The sequence below is a fragment of the Nycticebus coucang genome, chromosome 12, assembly GCF_027406575.1.
Source record: "Nycticebus coucang isolate mNycCou1 chromosome 12, mNycCou1.pri, whole genome shotgun sequence".
Taxonomy (NCBI): Eukaryota; Metazoa; Chordata; class Mammalia; order Primates; family Lorisidae; genus Nycticebus; species Nycticebus coucang.
Window position 1 is genome coordinate 89,571,975 of NC_069791.1, and position 18,844 is coordinate 89,590,818.

The following is an 18,844-nucleotide window of genomic DNA, read 5'->3' on the forward strand; positions in this document are numbered from 1 at the left end:
ACAAACAACTTAAGTAGGAGGCTTTTCTTACATATATCTTTTTCTTTTCAACAAAGTAAGTAATAGTCCCAAGTTGTTCCTAGAGATTACCTTTTATGGTTGTTTGCATTCCACATCCAGAAGAAGCAAACCATAGATTTAGCTGCTCATGTTTGAGCCAAGGAATCATGCATCTGGGACAAGCTATTTTTATTTCCTTTAGACTAGCCAAACTGGCAAGGTGGGACAGGAGAAGGAGTCCTAGATCTGTAGTGAAGGAGCCAAGGTCTGAAACCCGGACTCACCAATGACTAGTTATAGGACCTTGAGTCAGTTGTTCATCCCTTTGATCCTTAGTTTTCTGATCTATAAAATAGACTTCTTATTTCACAGGGAGAGGATTAAGATGATTTATCGGAAAAGCATATGGCCATGAATTTAATGTTGGTTTCTTTCTCTAAACATACTGAATGCCATTTAACCACAGTACTTTTGAAAAAATAAATTGTGGTCAGGTGAGGTGGCTCACACCTATAATCCTAGCACTCTGAGAGACCAAGACAAGTAGATCGCCTGAGCTCAGGAGTTCAAGAAGAGCCTGAGCAAGAGTGGGACCCCTGCCTCTACTAAAAATAGAAAAGAAAAAAAAAGAAGAAGAAAAATTGCTTTAATAGTTGATATACTTCAATTTGAATGCCAGGTTATCATGATATTTGGGAAGTTTTTGTCTCTAATGGCAAAAATCTGGAAGCACTCTAAATGTACATCAAAATGGGAAGATAAACTCAGAGACTGGTAGAAAATGCATATACATTTGAAGAAAGGAAAAAAACTATTGAAATTATAATTTTCAATACAGACCAACAACAAAAGATGAATACAAGTCATGCTGAATACTTCCTGTAATTGCATAACTCAAATGTGACTTTAGTATTACAAATTTAATACAATTTTTCCTTTCTTAAAATGTGTATACATTTTTTAGTATCCTCAGTATATATATTTGACATGGTATCAAATGGAATACTATGCAGCCATTAAAATAAGGAAGCTCTATATTTACTGACACAGAAAGATTTCCATCACAAATTAAATTGAAAAGTAGTGGCAAATATATGATCTTATTTTTGTAAAACTGAAAAACATTGAAATGTCTGATAGGAAACCCAATAAACTGTTTTCTTTTCTTTTTTATTTTTTTGAGACAGAGTCTCAAGCTGTCACCCTGGGTAGAGTGCTGTGTCATCACAGCTCACAGCAACCTTCAACTCCTAGGCTCAAGTGATTCTCCTGCCTCAGCCTCCCAAGTAGCTGGGACTACAGGTGCCCACCACAACATCTGGCTACTTTTTGGTTGTAGTTTCATTGCTGTTTGGTAGGCCTGGGCTGGATTTGAACCTGCCAGCTCAGGTGTATGTGGCTGGCACCTTAGCCGCTTGAGCTACAGACACCGAGCCGTCACACAATAAACTGTTAACAATGGTTATATCTGGAAAGTGGATTATGGAGAAGAGAACTTTACATTTTCTATATTCTTATTTTGTTGTGTTTAAAATTTTTACAGATATATGTTATTGTAAAAAGAAAATTCTTTTGTCCCAGTTTAGAGTCATAACTTCCTTCTCCATAATAGCACTTAAGGAAAGAAAATGGTATCGATGACCTTGAAAGCAGAAATGAGGTAAAGCACTAGAGTGGTGTGTATGAGGGTGGCATTGCAACAAATGAGTCTGTTTACTATTCCTTAACTACATTGGTAAAATATGTAGGGCATGAGGTGGCCAAAAGCTTTCTTTGTGGATGAATTTTTTTTCACCCTAAAATAATTTTTTTTTTTTTGGTAGAGACTGAGTCTCACATTTTTTTTTTTTTTTTTTTGTAGAGACAGAGTTTCACTTTATTGCCCTTGGTAGAGTCCCGTGGTGTCACACAGCTCACAGCAACCTCCAACTCCTGGGCTTAGGCGATTCTCCTGCCTCAGCCTCCCGAGTAGCTGGGACTACAGGCACCCGCCACAACGCCCGGCTATTTTTTTGTTGCAGTTTGCCGGGGCTAGGTTTGAACCCGCCGGTGCCCTGCTCACTGAGCCACAGGCACCGCCGCACCCTAAAATAATTTATTATGGATCAGGGAAATTATTTTCTTTAGTTCTTCAGCTGATTTTGCATTTGCCATAGAGAACAAAGCAATGTAAAACAATGAGAGTTTTCATTTTTTTATTTAAGAAAATAACTGAATTTTCTTCAACAACTAATATTAAAATATTTAAACAACATGAGAAAGACTGCCAGAGTAAGAACACAGTATTTATTTCACTGATTTGCCCTGACAGATAATGAATGGGGATTGATTTGATAGCAACCAAATACATTGGCAATATTTATCCTAAAGTGCCATAAAACAGCTAATTAGGGATAACCACATCTAAAATGACAGCAAATTCTTGAGTACATTCCTGTTAGTAGAAATAATTAAAACTATCTTGGCAAGGCCAAGTCTTTGCAAAACATACCAAATGTATGGCTTCAAGATAGCAGAGAACCCACAAGCTTGAAGCAACCTCCAGGGAATTCTCTCAGGATCAACACTGTGCTTGCATCATCCTGGTCCTCCTTGTGTAAGCATCAATGTTAGAGCACTGTTGAGTTCAGTAGTAAAGGATCTTGGGTCCACAGGGAAATCCTAAGGAGGTCAATGAAACTGGCATATTATATAGTCAAATACTTACCAAGAAAGTAACCATACTTATAAAGGATGATTTAGGTAAGCCTCTGCCTTCAGGAACAATTCTACTGGCTTAATTCTGGTAGATACATGACTGGGTCTTTCAAATCTCCATGATAAATGGTTTCATAATTTTCTTTTTTAACCTAGCCCCAGATTTAATTTTGGTAATTCAATTCAATGTGTAAAAGCATTGTGCCAGGTCTCTAAGGAATACAATACGAAAAAGCTATATTCCTTACGTTCAAAAGTTTATAATCTAGTTATAGAGAAGCATTTAATAATGATAATAGCAGCAACTAACATTTGAATGCTACTCTGAGCTAGATACTTTATCTCGTTTACATCAACAATAACCCTATAAGGTAGGTACTATTATTGGCCCTCTTCTACAGATGAAAAATACAAGGTTCACAGATTTACTATGGGTCATACAGAACTATGAAATTTGAGATTTGAATCCAGGCAGTCTACTCTTCTCTAGTAAGTTCTCTTACAGAGGTATAAGCAGAGATATAAAGCACAAAAGATTAGCTACATTTCAAATATGGGAGGCACTAGGAAAAAATCAGGAGGAGGTAGTAAAGACACAACAAAGGCTGGGAGTAGGCATGGTGAGAGAATGGAGGATAGGCTGGTTGCCAGTAAAAGGTGAAGAGAGAGAGTGGTGGGAAGTAAGACTGAAAAGATAGTCAGAAGCTAGATCATGAACGGTTTTCAGAGCCATGCTAAAGGTGTTTGGCCTTCATTTCATAGGCAGTGAGAATAACAGAAATGTGAATAAGGGAATTATATGCTTTCTTTTGTGGTAAAACTATTTTGGCAGAATTGATTTGAATGAAGTAAATGGGATCAGTTACAGGAAGACTGGTTCAATGGCTACAAAATACGAACTAGGCTCAGCGCCTGTGGCTCAGCGGCTAAGGTGCCAATCATATACACCTGAGCTGGCAGGTTCGAATCCAGCCCAGGGCCCGCCAAACAACGATGGCTGCAATAAAAAAATAGCTGGGTGTTGTGGCGGGCACCTGTAGTCCCAGCTACTTGGGAGGCGGAGGCAGGAGACTCACTTAAGCCCAGGAATTGGAGGTTGTGTGAGCTGTGATGCCATGGCACTCTACCCAGGGCGACAGCTTGAGGCTCTGTCTCAAAACAAAAAAAAAACAACAACATCTGTCCTAGGTCCAAGGCCTGTTTGTCAAAGACATTGCTTCCTATGTTGAGTGTTCTGATGAGAGCTAGTTGTGTGACTTTGGGATAGTGAATTATCCTTTCAGAGACCATTCATCTGAAAAATGAAAACACAGGAAATACTCTTTTCATTTCACCCAGCTCTAAAATTTTGTGAGTCTCATGAAAATCTGTTCCTGAAATTTAATCTTGGGTCGTCTTAGTTTATCTCTGAAATCAGGAATGATTTGTAAAAACTTTGAATGTGCTTCAAAATACCATCCCACAGTGTTTTCTTATCCTGGGAAAAGACCCTCCCCCCAGATAATACATTATGGTTGCTATCTTTAATATCATTTATAAATAACTACCTTTATTTTTGTTGCTGGGTAACTGTGACCCAGAAGAGTTGACTTTGCAAAAAAGGAACCCACAGTCATCTAGTCTTGGTATTTTTCCTATAATCTTCTTATAGTGGCTAAAAGAGAGCTAATAGAAGACTAAGTCAAAAAGGTAGTTTTGAACCCATGTTATTGTTTTTTAAAGTCTCTCTCTTACCTTTTCCTAAGGTATTACCAAAGAGAAGGAAAAAATGTTATCACCCACTCTTGGAAGTTTAGTATATGTCTACCATTTACAATTTCCAACTGACCTATTTAGTGATAATTTATAAAAAATAACCCTTCAAATATCTCTAACCTATGTTATAAATCAGGATAAGATTTAGATGGGGACTAACTCCTTCTAGTGTGCCTGAAACTTTCTCAGTAATAGCACTAAAAGTCCCATGTCCTGGGAAAACTCTCAGTCTCAGGCAGACCAGGAAGATGCTCTTAAGTCCTAGAACCCAGGAACACCCAAATCCTACCATATTTTAATTCTCCAACTCCCCAAAAAACCATACAAAGAAGCAACAGCATCAAAGGGTGACTATTTTTTATTAGTTATTATTAGGCTGGACTAACACTGACACCCCCAGAAGAGCTATAGTCAAGCTGTAAAGGGGCAGGTGGAATAGTCTAAAGGCCAAGGGCTGCTGTATTGCTCACATTTTAACATCTTAAAAGTTAAGATTTGGGGGCCTGCAGTAAAGTAGAAACAGAGGACTGAAGCAAATATGAACTTAGGTTTACATGCAAGGAAGAAAGAAGGGAAAGATGGTTGGCCTTGGGGGCTTTGGCTCGGTTTCTCATGGAAACATGAGAAAGAGAGCCACATATATGTGACCTATTTCTGAGTGAGTCTTCTTATTGGTAAACATGGCCCAATCCATGTCCTGGAATTTTAATGGAATCTCTTCCCTAGGGGTAGGCTAGGAGTGGGAATGGAAGACGATAAGGGAGGACTACCCCTTCCCCCAAATGCTAACAATAAAACCAATCCAAGAGACATGGAAGTGTCACTGTGTGAATGTGTGAAACCTCTATAAGAAATCACTTTTTAAAGTGAAGCTTATTTCAAAGTAATAGAAGCCTTTTTAGTTTCTTTAGTAGACAATTTATTTTGATAAACTTGCTCAATAACAAAAATACAAGTGAAGAAAATTATGTTCATTTTATACAGTTGTATTAACAATTTGTTTTGAAATTATTAATTGAAAAATGTTATAACCAATTAGAAAACAATTCTTAATAAAGTTTGGGATAATATACAGACCTTGATCACAAACTTCAAAATCTCTGGAGGGGTGATACAACTAAAAGTCCTAAGTAGGGAATCTTACCTACAAAGGTCACTTTTTTCCTTCACATATTTTTATCCTTCAAAAATTTTCTAAAGACAGTTTACTATTTTGAATTCTGGATGTAAATTTAATTTTTTAAAGAAGATCAAGTGGGTTGATAAAACAGTTACTACAACCAGAGTAACTTGTGGCTAGTAGTCTTTTAATAAGGACAAAATAAATGCAACATGTTCTTCTCATGAAGTTCATGATGCAAAATTATAGCTAATGGTGTGTCCAAAGTTAGTTTCTAATACTTTTTCAGGGCTTTTTCTCTAAATCAACAGATTGTTTGTCATCAAACACTATTTATTATTTCACCTAATAGATTAAACAGTGAATTTAGAGAACATCACAGGGGATATCAAAGCTTTAGCAAAAGGGTAAAAACCAATAAAGTGTTTTGGTCATCTAGAACATTAAAAAGAAAAAGCCATCCTTCAAAACAAAACAAATGAAACAGAAAATATGTTTATAAGAGTTGGAAGAGTCAGAAAAATTACATACATACATTAACAACATAGAACATGGATTACCTTTGGAAAGAATCATACTAAAATGTTTGCTTTTAATGAATTAAAGATTTTTTATGTTTACAGATATTTAGGTATGTTCAATAGGAGCTTCCAAAAATTTGAAACTAATTCAGTCTTGTGCAAATAAAACTTAAAAATAGTATTCAGCAGATTTTACAGTGATATTCTTAGGTATGAGAAGAATGCACACACTCTAAAAACAATGTAACAGACAGAAGTTTGACAAATGATTGCACCATAACAGTGTTTTATATACAGTTTATAAGATATGATTTCCTGCTATAAATTAATACTGTACTATAATAGTACTTATTATAGTGACCTTTTAAAAAGCAACTGCTGACAGTTGTCTATCTTTTCACTTACAGGATTTATAGAAATTTATATGAATGAGTCCATTTCAAATGTTTGGTCTGGAAGCGTACAAAGACTTGACTTCACATACTATTTGATGGGTTTTAATCCTGGGTTAGAGTGCCGACTGGCTGGAGGAAGTTTTCCCCAGTGCAGCTCTTTAATGTACTGGCCCCCAGTATAAAGATGACATTAAAGACAATTTAATTGTTTGGGTAATAGATACAAATAAAACCTTAAGTTTTGTAACCTTAAACGTAATACCACTGTAAGTGAAAGAAGTAAACAGTGGGGAAATTCTTAGCAGCTGAGAAACTTTCTCTCCCCATGCTCATGATCCAGTTAAAAATATTTTGAGAAACTATTTACAATACAATCCATCTTTTGGAAGAGAAAAGCTCTTGGTCATATTATAAATTAATTTGAACATACTTTGCTAACACTTTATCTCAGTGGTATAATTGTGACAACCAAAGCCTTCCTTCAAAGTGATCCATCTGAGGACCAATCAAATCACAATGGGAACCGCAATCCCAAATGTCCATAGAACATGTCCAGTGGTATTCTTAGAATCACCTACGCATCATAATACTTGGGGAAAAATAGTCTCCTTTAGGATTTCCTACTGGTTTCTTTTACCCTGGGAAGGAAAAGTATGACATTCCCACAGAATACTCAAGGAATGTACCACAGTGGTGGTCCACCTCTTCCCCTGACTGTTGAGAGAGCTGAAACACTGGGTTTTCTTTCACAATAAAATACTACTGAATTAACAGTAAGATATAAGAATGTCAAACAAGCCAGTGTGAAACACATCAAGCTCCTCCATTTTATACTTTGAATATTTGCAGAGGTAGCCCCATCTCTGAAGTAATCATTTTACAATTTACAATCTAGCTTTTAAAAAACAGTGCATTTATTTCTGCTTGTGTGAAGCCTCTAACTCTACTGACAGGGACATTTGGGTCACTATTTCACTATAAAGAGGAAAAACTCAGCTCCACTGCCATGAAACACACTCCTGTCCCACATTTCAAACAGGAGATCATCTATAGTGTTTGCCAGGAAAAACAATTAAGCACTGATGCGAAGGCATGGAAATATGGAGAAGAGAAATACCATATTTTTAAAATTGTGAGTTCAAGGGTTAGCTGCAATGCTTATTTTAGGAAAAAACTTAAAGCTGTGGGTTTAGTACAGCCCTTTAAAATAACTCCAAAATGTTAGCAAACAGAGGCATATAGCATGTAAAAAAAATATTGTATTGCTCAGGTTTTTGGTAAAGATATGTCAGTAATGCTTACGGATGAAAAACAAATTTAATTTTTATGGCAGAGTGAAATTAGTGTTGTAAATAGCCAGATTTACCAGTGAATTTCTTTTTTTTTTTTTTGTAGAGACAGAGTCTCCCTGTACTGCCCTCAGGTAGAGTGCCGCGGCATCACACGGCTCACAGCAACCTCTAACTCTTGGGCTTACGCGATTCTCTTGCCTCAGCCTCCCGAGCAGCTGGGACTACAGGCGCGAGCCACAACGCCCGGCTATTTTTCTGTTGCAGTTTGGCCGGGGCTGGGTCTGAACCCGCCACCCTCGGCATATGGGGCCGGCGCCCTACTCACTGAGCCACAGGTGCCGCCTACTAGTGAATTTGTATTTATGCAAAGTTGTGTGTTTGAACATATAAAATGCATTATTAATGTAACAGACCAAGCCAGTAGAAAAGGAGTCTTTGTACAATAGACGATAGTTGCCAATAATTTAAATAGTGTCAGATTCCCCAATTATAAGGTTTGACATAATCTTACCTTCTCCTATCATATACAAATAAATTAATCCTACAAAGACTTTTTAGCTTAACTTAAAATTGCACCTAGAAAGGTATGGGATTATTTGTGCCTATTACAAAAACCTGTTAAAATCAAGGGCTGCTACAAAGAATGAGGTAAACTGAAGACTCTCTCCACTATGCAGCCTTCAGATAAATGGCTTTTTTTCTATTGAGTTCTAGGTTTGCACACCACAGTGTTTTGCTAGCAAAGCATTCAGAATTCTCTTCCAGGAACTGTTTGCATGTGTGCATATATAAATTTACACACACATACACACACACACACATATATACACACTGTATACTGCATCAGCAAAATATATATATTATATATATTTATATAAATATAAGGAAGATTTCCCCCACCCACCCACCCCAAACATGTCTCTTAGTGTTTCTTTTTTTGTTTTTTATACACAGAGAATAGGGAATTTCAGAATTTTTACATACATTTTAGCAAACAAGTTTTGATCTATTGGCTTCTTGGTGCAATAATCCAACGGCAATCCATTCTGGTGCCAAAGGCTCACACCGTTACAAGGAAGTTGTGAACACTTAATTTCTTAGGAGGTGAGGCCAGCCCCACATGAACTTCTCTTGCATCCCTCTGGTCCACCATGATTCATAAATACTTAGACTTATTTTTCCTCTCAAATGAATCATTAGAGTGACATTAAAAATGGAACAACAGAGTCACAAAGGGCCACATGCTTTTCAGTATAAAGCATTCTCCTTCACTAGGTTGCTATCACAGTGCAGACCTGACTGCCTGAATATGCTCAGGAGATTTAGTCAATATTGTCTATATTTGGTTATGGAAAAGGCTCACCTTTTTTTTTTTTAAAATCCAAAGTGCATAGTGAGAACAAATCAAAGCAATTTTTTTTTCCTTTTCAGCATCAGTTTCATCTAAGCATCTTCCTATGAGAAGACTGCTCAGATACCTTGCCTTTATCCTCCTCACCCTCCAAAAATAAAAAAATAAAATAAAATAAAAAATAATAAGAGAGTCAAGCAATTTAAATATTCGTCAGCCTGGTAAACAAACTTTGCCAGCAAATAGAAGTCCTACTATTGTAAAGAAAATTGATAAGACAAAAAGTACATATGATGACCCAACTACTGTGTTGTTGGGTAATTTATAAGGTTGACCTCCGACTTCATTGATGTAAAATCCTATTGGAAATATTAGGGCAGCCATACAGAAAAGGATCACTGTAAAACAAACCAAAACACAACATTAGTAACATGGTTTGGTGATTAAAAAACAATGAAAATTTGCCACAATGCAAGTTTATAAGAAGGGCTGTGGATAGATACCATGGTCAAACCTGTTAAAATATGGACTACTTGTCAAAAGATTTGCTTATATTATAGGTCACATAATATCCTTATCGTCCAACATTAAATACAGTAAAAGCCAAGTTAGCCTTTTATAAAAATTTTAGGACCAATTTTGAATATCAGGATTAAGAAATATCTTTTCCAAATGTACTAAGTTCTCACATATACTATTCCTAATCATTTAGAATAGTAATTAGTGCAATGGCCAGAGTCAGACAGGGGCTAACTTTTGGCTCTACTACTTACTAGCTGTGTAATCTTAGGCCTGTTTCCCTTCAGAAAATGGGGAAATACTGGAAGGATAAGTAAAGTAAGATCAAGTCTCTGACACAGTGACAGTTAACAGTTAAGTGGTGAATAAGTGTTGCATACTATTATCATTATAGTTATTATTCCGCCACTTCTTTATTCCTCTCCATATTAGTTAGAAGGAATTGGAGACAAGGTACAGACAAATAAATACCATTTATCTTACTTTGATTGAAAATCAGCTAGAAGAAAGAACCTCAAATCTTTAGGATGATTGGTAAATTGTCAGAGTGGTTATCATGGAGAATATTAAAAAAAATCTGTCAGGTTTCTGAATACACTGAGAGGTTAAAGTGGGGAAGAATAGGAAACCTTCTTTGAGTTTTGTATATATACGCAATGAAATATATCATTTGTTCAAATGTTTCTAAAAAGAAAGAGAAGGCTCGGCGCCTGTGGCTCAAGTGGCTAAGGTGCCAGCCACATACACCTGAGCTGGCGGGTTCGACTCCAGCCTGGCCCGCAAACAACAATGACGGCTGCAACCAAAAAATTGTGGCAGGTGCCTGTAGTCCCAGCTACTTGGGAGGTGGAGGCAGGAGAGTCGCTTGAGCCCAGGAGTTGGAGGTTGCTGTGAGCTGTGATGCCACAGCACTCTACCCAGGGCAACAGCTTGAGGCTTTGTCTCTCTCTCTCTCTCAAAAAAAAAAAAAAAAGAAAAACAGAGATAACCGAGTGTCTGGTTAAAAGTAATTTCACAGGCAATGGCTCATGCCTATAATCCTAGCACTCTAGGAGTCTGAGGCAGGAGGATGGCTTGAGCTCAGGAGTTCAAGACCAGCCTGAGCAAGAGTGAGATCCCGTCTCTACTAAAAACAGAAAAAGTAGCCAGGCATTGTGGCATATGCCTGTAGTCCCAGCTACTCAGGAAGCTGAGCCAAGAGGAGTACTCAAACCCAGGAGTTAGAGGTTGCTGTGAGATATGATGCCATGGTATTCTACCCAGGGTGACAGAGTAAGACTCTGTCTCAAAAAAAAGAAAAAAAAAAAGTAATTCCACAGACCAATGTTTTTGCGGTGTGCTCCCCATGCTACCAAAGAAATGTTCTTTTTAATGAATAAAAATTACCTACAGATAGGGTAGCTTTTTTAAGAAAATATTTTTGGTTTTTGAAAGCATATTAGCCAAATGTTCATAATCCTTTAAATTTCTTTGGAGGCAGAAACATTTCTGCACTGTAAGGTGAAGACAGATAACTAGGCACTATACAAGAAGAGTTGAACCTTTCCTTTATGAACTGTCCTCACCTTACAGTGCAGAAATGTTTCTCACTGAATGAGAAACCTCTTCCAAGTTAAACCTATGCTCAGGAATACTGATATAGAGCCCTGGATAAATATATCAAATGACACTTATCTTTACTTTTTTTTTTTTGAGACAGAATCTCACTTTGTCACCCCTGGTAGAGTGCTGTGCCATCACAGCTCACAGCACTCAAGAGATTTTCTTGCCTCAGTCTCCCGAGTAGCTGGGGCTACAGGTGCTGTCACAACGCCCCACTGTTTTTAGAGACAGGGGGATCACTGGCTCAGGTGGTCTTGAAACTGTGAGCTCAGGTGATCCACTTGCCTTGGCCTCCCAGAATGCTAGGATTACAGGTGTTAGCCACCATGCCTGGCCCCTTATTTTTACTTTTTGTTGTTGTTGTTGATTAACAAAATCTAATATGAGAGTCTTTGTTTGTTTGGTTTTTGAGATACAGTGTCACTTGTCCCCCTTGGTAAAGTGCTGTGGTGTCACAGCTCACAGTAACCTCAAACTCTTAGCTCAAGTGATTCTCTTGCCTCAGTGTTCCCAGTAGCTGGGACTACAGGCACCAGAGACAATGTCTGGCTATTTTTAGAGAAGGGGGTCTTGCACAGGCTTAGACAGGTCTCGAACCTGTGAGCTCAGGCAATATACGCACCTTGGCTCCCAGAGGGCTAGGATTACAGGTGTGAGCCACTGCGCCTGGCCCAGAATTTTTCTCTTAATATTGACTAATCTCAAGAAACAAATAATTTACAATACGAGTGCTTTAAAGATGTGCAGATATTAAATTTGTACATTTTGTTAACTGATGTGCCAACTTTACTCCTATTATTTCCTATTTTCCACTGTAAAATAAAAACCTATCTTTCATAATGAAGTAAGCTTTTAGTGAGTATAGTTAGAATATAATATTTTTAAGAGTTACATATTTTACAAATTGGTTAGAAAAAGCTTAATCAAATTTTAAGGGAGCAATGAAGTCCTCTTCAACCTACCTTAGGTTTTTTCTTTTTTTTTGGAAACATAATCTCAATCTCAACATAATCTCAACCCTGGGTTGAGTGCTGTGGCGTCACAGCTCATAGCAACCTCAAACTCTTGGGCTCAAGCAATTTTCTTGTCTCAGCCTCCCAAGTAGCTGGGACTACAGCTATTTTTTTGTTGCAGTTGTCATTGTTGTTTTAGCTGGCCTGGGCCGGGTTTGAACCCACTAGCCTTGGCATATGTGGCCAGCGCCCTACCCACTGAGCTACAGGTGCTGCCTTTTGTTTGTTTTTTTGAGACTGAGTCTCACTTTCTTGCCCCTGGTAGAGTGTTGTAGCATCAGAGCTCACAGCAACTTCTAACTCTTGGGCTCAAGTCATCCTCTTGCTTCAGCCTCCCAAGTAGCTGGGACTATAGGTGCCTACTACAACACGAGGCTATTTTTTAGAGATGAGGTTTTGCTCTTGCTCAGGCTGGTCTCAAACTCTTGAGCTCAAGTGATCCACCCACCTGGCCTCCCAGAGTGCTAGGATTACAGGCATGAGTTACCTTGCCCAGCCTAACCTAGGTTTTAAATCTAAGGAATTAAGTTCTTTATACTTTCTGGGAAGCAAATTTAATGTAGGTAGATGAATTTTTCCTTTAAGATACTATGGAGTATGAAATTATTTTAGATCTTAAAATATTATTAATGCTGATAATATCTACCAACAATGGAAGATTAAATTCTGGGTTCTACATAAGTTTGTAATGCCATAATTTTATATCTTCCATGGCACAGATTTCCTGGTGGTGAGAGTCAGGTATCAGGCATATTGACAGACAAAGTTGTAAATCAAAAGTGGCACAGGAAAAAAGAAGGATCAGACTTGAAGATGACTCATTTTTGTTTCTCCTGCTCCCATAGGCAAGTCCCATCATGGAAGACTCTCCTCTGGGACATACTTCCTCACTGTGCACAGCCATCAGAAAATGTTACCTTCACATTATTACGAAAGTTTTCATAACTGGAATAGGAAAATGTATGTATGTCACTATGAAAGTTTTGAGAGAAACTGTGTTATGGTCCATTATTTCACTTCCAAGAAACAGCTGATGAGGTCCTTTCTGGTACACCCGTGCAAGTTTCAACCTGCTTGGCTTACTGGTGTTGCTAGGAGGATCTCATTTGTTTCTGTCTATGCGGATTTTGTGTTTTTTGATTTTTGCGTTATCTCAAAACTTTTGTAATAACCCAGGTATACAATAAAGTACATTTTCAAGGCCTGAATGGAAACAGTAGGGGGAGCCCAATTCCTCTAAGAACTGCCACCCAACCAGAATAGCTCCGGTACAAAAATAATATATTAAGGAAGCTAAGAAGAGTAAGGTAGCTCTGTGTTTACTTAAATGAAATTAACTCCAAGATATATTAAGTTAACAAACCATATAGCAAAAATATTTTTATATAAGTATTTATAGAACACACACACATACATATGTTTCTATGCATAGAACACCTCTAGAAGGCAACTCCAGAAACTCCTAATAATGTTTGCCTCCAAGAAAGAGGTTAACCTGAGCAGGTGACACAATCATGCATGAGCCTTTTTACTTGGTTACCCTTTTATAGGCTTTTACTTATATATCATATGCACATATTATTTCAAAAAGTTAAATTATTTAACTAAAAATAAAGGAAAAATACATTACATTTGGGGGCAATAATAAAAATATTCTCTATTGAAAAGGAATGAAAAACAAAGATAATCCTAGTTCTTTCCTTTTATTGGGTCATAAGAACCAATAGTTCATTTGAGCATCTTTTTTTTTTTATTTTTATTTTTTTAGTTCTAAATTAGAGCCTGCTTATCATTTGAGCATCTTAATGCTTTCTTTTAGTCATTCTACTTAGTTATGTTTTAGATTCTTGGTATTAAGAGCATATGCGTTCTCAAATTTCAACTAAATCTAGAAACTAAATCCTTCTTTGATATTATTTTGCTCCTTGAAGAGTGAATTCTATCTGGCTAAAGTGACTGAATCTGTAAGAAAGAATTTAAGAATCAGATTCTCTTTAAATTCCTCATCAATATGCTTAAATTTAGCAGCACTGTCTCTGCAATTGCTTCTGGACCCTACTCTCCAGAAAAGAACTGTCTCTGAAGGCCTGTTTGGCAGTAAAAGATCATCAACTTTTTCCACACTGTGTAACAAGGATGGAGACACTTTTTGTTTTTCTCTCAAAGGTAACTTGATCTAAATTTAAAAATTAAGGGTAATATAGAGGCAAAAATAAACAGAGCCAGAAACATACACATTATTAAAGAAAAGCTTCACAGAGAGACAGGGAGAAACTAGAGACTCATGAAGGAATACTAGTATCCTACAGCCTTTAAGGATAAACTGAGTTTGAATTTTAGGATATATAGGGTTATCCCTTACTCCACCCATACTGGGTTAGTGAGCTGGGTTATCATACTCATTTTTTTTATCATACTCATTTTTTAAAAACATATAAACCTGAAATCATTTTAATGTACTGAATTAAAAATTAAGTCTTATATAGTATTTTGTGTATATGTTAATATACTGTTTCTTTACAGCAAGGTTTTTTAACAGTGCACTATTGCCACTTTTTACCAGATGGTTCTTTGTTGCAAGGGGCTATACTGTGAATTTTTAGGATGTTTAGTAGCAGCCCTGGCCTCTATGCACTAGTAACCAGTAGCATCCCCCTAATTGTGACTATCAAAAATGTTTTCAGGTAGGGTGCAGTGGCCCATGCCTATAATCCCAGCATTCTGGGAGGCTGAGGCAGAAGGACTGCTTAAGACCAGCCTGAGCAAGAGCGAGATCCTGTCTCTACAAAAAAACAGAAAAATCAGCCAGGTGTGATGGTATGGGCCTATAGTCCCAGCTACTCAGGAGGCTGAGGCAGAATTGCTTGAGCCCAGGAGTGTGAGGTTGCAGTGAGCTATTATCACACTACTGTACTCTAGACTGGGGTGGACAGACAGAATGAGAGAACGAAAGAAGGAGAGAGAAAGAGAGAAAGAGCACGCAAGCTCGCAGACGGGAGGGAAGGCGTGGGGAGGAGAGAGGAGGGAAAGGGGGGAAGAAAGAGAAAAAAAAGTTTTCAGATATTATCAAATGTCCCCTAGGGTATAAAACTGATTAGAGAAAAAGAAGTAGAAAGCAGAATTATAGAAATATCTTTTCTTAGTGCATTTTTTTCTTTTAACTTGAGGTAATTCTGTAAGGTGTTCTGAAATTAAAACAATTTTGCAAAGTACAAGAGAATGCGTAATATATCAATTTATCACATCACACCCTTGGGCATAGCTCAATAGAGTAATAAGTGTTGATAATTATTAAATATGTAAATGTATTGATTGATTTTTTTAAGGTTGCACAACAATATACAGCAGAAACTCAAAATCAATATTAAAAATTATTTCCCTACCTTCATCTAATTGATATTTTTTATGCATCTTTTTCTAGATTTCTCTTTATTTTGATAGCAGATATCAAAACCTTTAAGTAGAGGGAAAGACTCAGGCTAGTGGTACGTCTGAGTCACAAACCTGGAATGCTTATTTCAAAATATGAACAAAAATCAAATTCATTAAAATAGCATTTCATACAAAGCAATTAAATTGTGGATGTCCTGGTCTTGTAGTAAGAGTTTTGAAGAACTAATGGGACTGTGTAGAGTCTATAGCCATATGCCAGTGGTGTTCTTTGATGATTATGGAGTCCTTATTACTGGTTCTTGATTATCTTCATAAAAATACTAGTGTGTGTGCCTTCTAGATAAACTTAGTAAGAGCAGGTTACTTACTTCCAGTGAATGCTATCCATCGAGCATATTTTGTAGCTTCTCTTCGCCAGTGGGAAGCCACCAGCAAACCACATGTAACAGTCAATGAAATGATTCCCATGATGATAAAAAACAGTGTGGTGACCCATTCTGGGGGAAGCCGGGGAGGGATGCATGTCCGGTCTCGTCCATGGATTGTTTGACACTGTCTCACAAGGCCAACAGTGAGTGCTCCTGGGGAGATGCAAAAGATGGGAAAACTTTAATGGGGTTGAGAAACCCAGGAATATTCCCTATAACCACCCCTTTAGTCCTTAATCCTATTTGTCTCTTAGTGGATCATTCTAGCACTTAATTCCCCTAGGATTAAATCCTACTCTTCAACATTCTCCTGAAGTTCATAATCTAGTGATACTTGGCTTAACGTATAAAGTGAACTTAATAAAAAACCCAATCTCACAAAAGCCACAAAAGGCAATTCATTAAACAAGTGTTTTTCTGAGTACTTTAGTCAGGCCTCATTCTAGCCTCCAGGGCAATAATAGCGACCAAAATGAGGTTCTTGGGCAGCATCTGTGGCTCAGTGAGTAGGGCACCGGCCCCATATACTGAGGATGGTGGGTTTGAACCCAGCCCTGGCCAAACTGCAAAAAAAAAAAAACAACATAGCCAGGTGCCTATAGTACTAGCTACTAGGGAGGCTGAGACAAGAGAATCACCAAAGCTCAAGAGCTGGAGGTTGCTACGAGCTGTGATGCCACAGCACTCTACTGAGGGTGACAAAGTAAGACTCTGTTTCTTAAAAAAAAAAAAAAAAAGAGGTTCCTGCCCTTGCTGAACCTGGACACTAGTGGAAAGAATTGGATTTCTTTTCTACTTCCAAATTGAAGACTCATTGTACATTTACTTTATTTTGGCTGAGGAGAAAAAACTAGTAGGACCCCCCCTCCATTTGGTAAGCTCACCATTTTTGTACAGTGTTCACAGTGCCCAACTATTACTGGCATGCTTCAATAGAAAAGCACAAAAACAAATTATGAAAGTAATTTTTTTTTTTATTGTTGGGGATTCATTGAGGGTTACGAAAGTAATTTTTAAAGTGTCCCCCATTTGAATAATATAAAAGTGATTTTTGTGAAGTGTTAAGCACTATTTTTCCATAAATGTATTCTATCAAACCAAGGATACCTCTTTTATCAAATTTTGGGAGAATTAACTTATGAAAACTTAGATTAGAAAAAGAAAAGAGTAATTATTTCTCTTCTTCCCCACTAAGAATGATTAAAATGTTGCTTCTGATAAAAACTACTTGTTTTCTCTTACAAGAGCAACTGTAAATGGGGAAACAGCAAAAATACAAGAACAGAAATTTCAGGAGCCATCGAAAATATAGTAGATTGGGCGGCGCCTGTGGCTCAACGGGTAGGGCGCCGGTCCCATATGCCGGAGGTGGCGGGTTCAAGCCCAGCCCCAGCCAAAAAAAAAAAAAAAAAAAAAGAAAATATAGTAGATTTTTTGGGGGTCTGTGTTATTTTTTCAAATATACTACAAATCAAAAATAAAAAAATAAATGACCTCAAAATAATAGCATTTGCCATGAACAAACACCTTCTATGAGAACAGTCAACAAAATTCCCAGAGGCATTTTAGGAAGCTTTGATGGTGGAAGAAGACACATCAGGGCAGGATCTGTGTATGGATTCATTTGAGCAAGGGAGGGAATGGGTAGGCGGGGATGTTGGGGAGAGAGTTGGCGGGGGTGGGGGGTGAGGGTGGGGGTGGGTGGTTTCCTCAAACTTAATTGCCTTTTGCCAAAGATACATCTTTAGAAATGAAGCAACATGTTGAAAGGAAATGAAACAACAAGTCAGTTCTGCTCTCAAACCTGAGTTGGAATCTTTTTCCCCCCTCTAATGCTAACTCTATCTGACCATAAATAGACTCCCCCCTCTAATGCTAACTCTGACTAAATAGAGAAGCAAAAGAAAATAAATAAACAAGCTATATTTTTTTCCTTCCAAATTACCTAATAATTAGGCCCATCTGGTGATCCATGCATAAAAGCAAACAGCATTGTAATTATGGGGTTTTCAGAGGTAGGACCAATGCAGATAGGAAACAGAAAGTGACCAATCTTCCAAATAAAGTCACATGCTATACTTCCTCTGAGCTGAGAGACTTCTTAGGCCAAACAGAAATCAGTAAAAATTTTTTGACACTGATTCCTTTAAAGTTTTGTAGCAGCTTAGGGGTGAAATGGCACCAAGGAGTTGCTTAACTGTTCTTAAATTAAAACATTAAAAAGTCCTTGAATAGAAAAATTGTGGAGAAGGGAGTGTCTTATTATGATAAAACATTTTATTGTAATTTCGGAAATAAAGAAAGCATTCACAGCAGTGCCCAAGGACTCCTAACAGGAAACTACTTCAGATCGTTCAGCAAAAGACTGCTAAACAAATTACTCTCTTATAGTCGCTATTCCATATTTATAAAAGCTGTCACTGCTGTAAGAAAGAACTACAGGCAATGAAAGATCCTCTGACAAAATACAGTATTACAGATTCTTATTATAGCAGCAACTTTCCTCACAACTTAACATACAAAGAAAGTTTCATTGGTTATTCTACATATTTAGTAAACTTGGATTTACACTTGAGAATTTTTTGTTGGTAAATATTACAAATTGTAGATTCAGTAAATCATAACTAAAATATCTCTCCTTCAAAATACAGTACCACTGGCTTGGCGACCATAGCTCACTTGTTAGGGCGCCTTTCACATACAGTGGGACTTGCGGGTTTGAACCTGGCCTAGGCCTGCTAAATAACAATGACGACAA

General features: G+C 37.4%; 1 protein-coding gene across 1 annotated transcript in view; it reads right to left on the bottom strand.

The window, feature by feature from the left end:
* Positions 1–9,157: 9,157 nt before the first annotated feature.
* Positions 9,158–18,844, bottom strand: part of MOSMO (modulator of smoothened) — a 75,902-nt gene continuing 66,215 nt past the window's right edge. The window contains exons 2-3 of the mRNA XM_053556287.1: positions 16,027–16,239; positions 9,158–9,529 (exon numbers count right to left, since the gene is read on the bottom strand). Coding sequence (XP_053412262.1) covers positions 9,345–9,529; positions 16,027–16,239 — 398 coding nt within the window. The 3' untranslated portion in view covers positions 9,158–9,344. The remainder of the gene's footprint in view (positions 9,530–16,026; positions 16,240–18,844) is intronic.